This window comes from Phocoena phocoena, chromosome 1 (assembly GCF_963924675.1).
Source record: "Phocoena phocoena chromosome 1, mPhoPho1.1, whole genome shotgun sequence".
Classification (NCBI taxonomy): Eukaryota; Metazoa; Chordata; class Mammalia; order Artiodactyla; family Phocoenidae; genus Phocoena; species Phocoena phocoena.
The window spans coordinates 115,773,414-115,776,841 of record NC_089219.1 but is presented as its reverse complement, the minus strand read 5'-3'; the positions used below and the strand labels follow the sequence as shown (position 1 = coordinate 115,776,841).

The following is a 3,428-nucleotide window of genomic DNA, read 5'->3' as shown; positions in this document are numbered from 1 at the left end:
TCTTGCTGGAAATACTTTATTATGCAAAGAAGGATGCTGAGGAAAATTGCTTATTTTGGGGTGCTATTGATTGCCATGCACTGCAGAGCTGGATGTTGGAATATCTGCCCATGTTGCAGGAACTTGCTGCTGGTGAAGCCAAGTCATGCTGAAGAAAACTGCCAATTGGAGCATAATGGAAATGGAAAGTCCCTTCTTCCTGCAGTGTGTCTAATAGTGCTCTGAAATGACAAAGCTTAACATTGTACCAGTTGTCAAGGGCCCAGCTCAGTTTCTTTAGAGCAAGCAATGAAGGCAAATTTGAAGTTGAAGGGCAATAAATTGATAAGTGGCACACAAAGAAAAGTGTAACATCAATTATATATTGCTCCTTCCACTCAGGAAGCAGCAACTACTATGTTATTAGTCCTTTCACCATAAAAAAAAAAATAAAGTGGGAAAAACGTATGAATCAATTGTTTTCAGATTTTAGACAATAGGCAGTGAAAGACTGTGATTCTGGAGAGAATAAAAACACAAAAGTTAAGCTCCATGATTGCCCTGAGCTTTTGCTTAGAGGCTCTTTGCAAAACATGGCATAGGGAAGTAGAGTTTAAGCATGAGCTGAGGAGACAAATGTTGAAATTTAGAGATGGCAATGTGGCTGGAACTTGTGGAGCAGAGTAGCAGAGAAGAGGAAGCTGCACAAAATAAAACCTGCAGAACTATGCATAAGCATCTCTTGGTCTTTTGCAGAATACTAAGGTATGCGTATGTGGAGCCAGGCATTAGAAGGCTGGCATATAACTATTATGGGGAAATGTGAGCTAAACAGAGGTTCTAATGTTTACATTTGGCTGCGAGACATTGGTGTTTGACAAACTAGAGCAGAGAAGCTTAGCTGAACGTCCTGGGCCCTCAAGTGAGACCCTAGTAAGACCATACCTAAGGAATAGAGCCACTCTAACTCTAAAGTAAAGACTGAGTCCTGCCCTATCAAACAGAGAGTTCAATCAGGTCAAGCTCAACAGGATCCACAAGTAACCTATACACAACAGAACAATGTTCAATGCTAAAAAATGCAGCACACCACACATGAAATTCAAAATCTCCAGCATTCACTAAAAAACTACTAGGTAGGGCTTCCCTGGTGGTGCAGTGGTTGAGAGTCTGCCTGCCAATGCAGGGGACACGGGTTCATGCCCCGGTCCGGGAGGATCCCACATGCTGCGGAGTGGCTGGGCCCGTGAGCCATGGCCTCTGAGCCTGCGCATCCGGAGCCTGTGCTCTGCAATGGGAGAGGCCACAACAGTGAGAGGCCCGTATACCACAAAACAAAACAAAACAAACAAAAAAAACTATTAGGTATATGAAGAAGCAGAAAATGTCACTTATAGTCAGAAGAAAATCAGAAGAAAGAGATATATACATGAAAGAGGTGATGGAATTAGCAGGCAAGAATGTTAAAACATTTACAAATATTACATATATATTCAAGGATTAAAAGAAACCATGAATATAGTGAGAAGAATGAAAGATATAAAATAACAAATGTGCCTTCTAGACATAAAAGAGACACATTATCTGCAAAGAACATTTCACTGGATTAGATTAATAGCAGATTAGGAACTGTAGAAGAAAAGATAATTTAACTTGAAGAAAAAGCAATAGAAATTACCAAGAAAGGAAGACATAAATAAAAGTTCAGAAACACAGTTTCAGGAACCTGTGGAAAAAAATTCAAACAACCCAATATAAAACCAATTAGAATCCCAGAAAGAAAGAATAGAGAGTGAGGAGTGCAGTAAAAATATTTGGATAAATACCAGCAGTACTATTTTAAAATGATAAAAATTTATAAACCCACATAATAGTGAAGGTCAATAAAGTGCAAGTAAGAGAAACAGACACACACACACACACACACACACACAAAACACATACCAAGACACAGACAAATCACATTGCTGAAACCAATGAAGAAGAGGAAAACATCTTAAAAGCAGCAAGAGAAAAAAATTATGTATAGAGGAATGTAGAAAAAAATCAGACTTCTTAAAAACAATGCAAGTCAGAAGACAATGGAACAATATCTTTAACAAGCTAAACAAAGAAGTCTACAAACTTAAAATTTCATATTCAGAGAAAATAGATGTTTTGAGTGTTCATGAAACAATCATCAAAGTAGCCCATTTTCTGGGCTTTAAAATAAGTCTTAATAAATATAGGTGGATTAAAAGTATATAACATATCTTGCACGATCATGATTGAATTAAATTAGAAATAAATGAATATGGAAGAATCCACAAATATTAAAAAATTAAACAACATACTTTTGAATATCTCATACGTCAAAGAAGAAATCACAGGGGTAATTGGGACATATCTTAAAGTGAATGAAAATGCAAGATATAAAAACTTGTGTGATAGAACTAAAGCAGTTCTTAGAGTTTTATAGTTTTGAATGCTTATATTGGTAAAGAAGAAAGGTCCAGATTCAATGATCAGAGCTTCCACTTTAAGAAGCTTAAAAGGGAAGAGGAAATTAAAACCAAACTGAAAAGAAGAAAATAAATAATAAAGATGAAAACCGAAATGAATTAAATAGAAAACAAAGTAAAAGAAACCAAAAGCTTTTAAAAAAATAAACAAATTTGATAAACTTCTAGTCAGACTAACCAAGAAAAAAAGTCACAATTAAAAAGGGTAGATTACTACAGATCCTGTATGTATTAAAAGGTAAAGAAAGGAAGATTATGAGAAACTTTGTGTAAATCACTTCAACCACTTACATGAAGTTGATGAAGTCTTTCAAAGTCACAGATGATCAAATTTGACCCAAGAAAAAATAGAAAATACGAGTGGTCCTGCTTTCCCAGCAGGCCCCATGCAGTGCCTGTGCACTCAGTGACCTTTCCAAGTTGTCTGTTGTGAGTTAGGGTGGCCTGAGATGCTGATCCTGTGCCCGAGATGCTTCAAAGCCTTATTAAGAACGTTTAGATCCCCATGATGCCCTACTATACCCAAGTTTACCAGGAGATTTGGGTAGGAATGGGGTTGATGGGCTTCATCTTTTATAAAATCAGGAGTGCTGATAAAAGAAGTAAAGCCTTGAAAGCTTCTGGTCCTGTGCCTGCTCATGGTCATCATTAACCAGCTTTCTTTGAATGGGATGTTGGTCTGTCTATGTTGTAGGCAGGTCACAAACATGGGACATTGTGTTGACTTGTAGCAGTGCTGATGCCCTTGTGCGTGAATAAATGTACCTGTGAGACCCACAAAAAGAAAAGAAAAGAAAAGAAATATGAGTGGTCCTATTTTTGTTAAATAAATTAAATTAAATTTGATTCTCCCACAAAGAATACTCCAGGCTTCAATGGCATCACTGGTAAATTCTATCAAAGATTTACAGAACTTGTACAAATTCTTCACAGACTTCCAGATTAGGG

At 36.9% G+C, this 3,428-nt stretch overlaps 1 protein-coding gene across 1 annotated transcript; it reads left to right on the top strand.

Moving 5' to 3' along the window:
* The first annotated feature begins 2,949 nt into the window (after positions 1-2,949).
* On the top strand, positions 2,950-3,132 carry LOC136137962 (ATP synthase subunit ATP5MJ, mitochondrial-like). Its single transcript, XM_065896397.1, is given in 1 exon segment — positions 2,950-3,132. A coding segment is annotated over 1 exon segment (183 nt).
* The last annotated feature ends 296 nt before the right edge of the window (positions 3,133-3,428 follow it).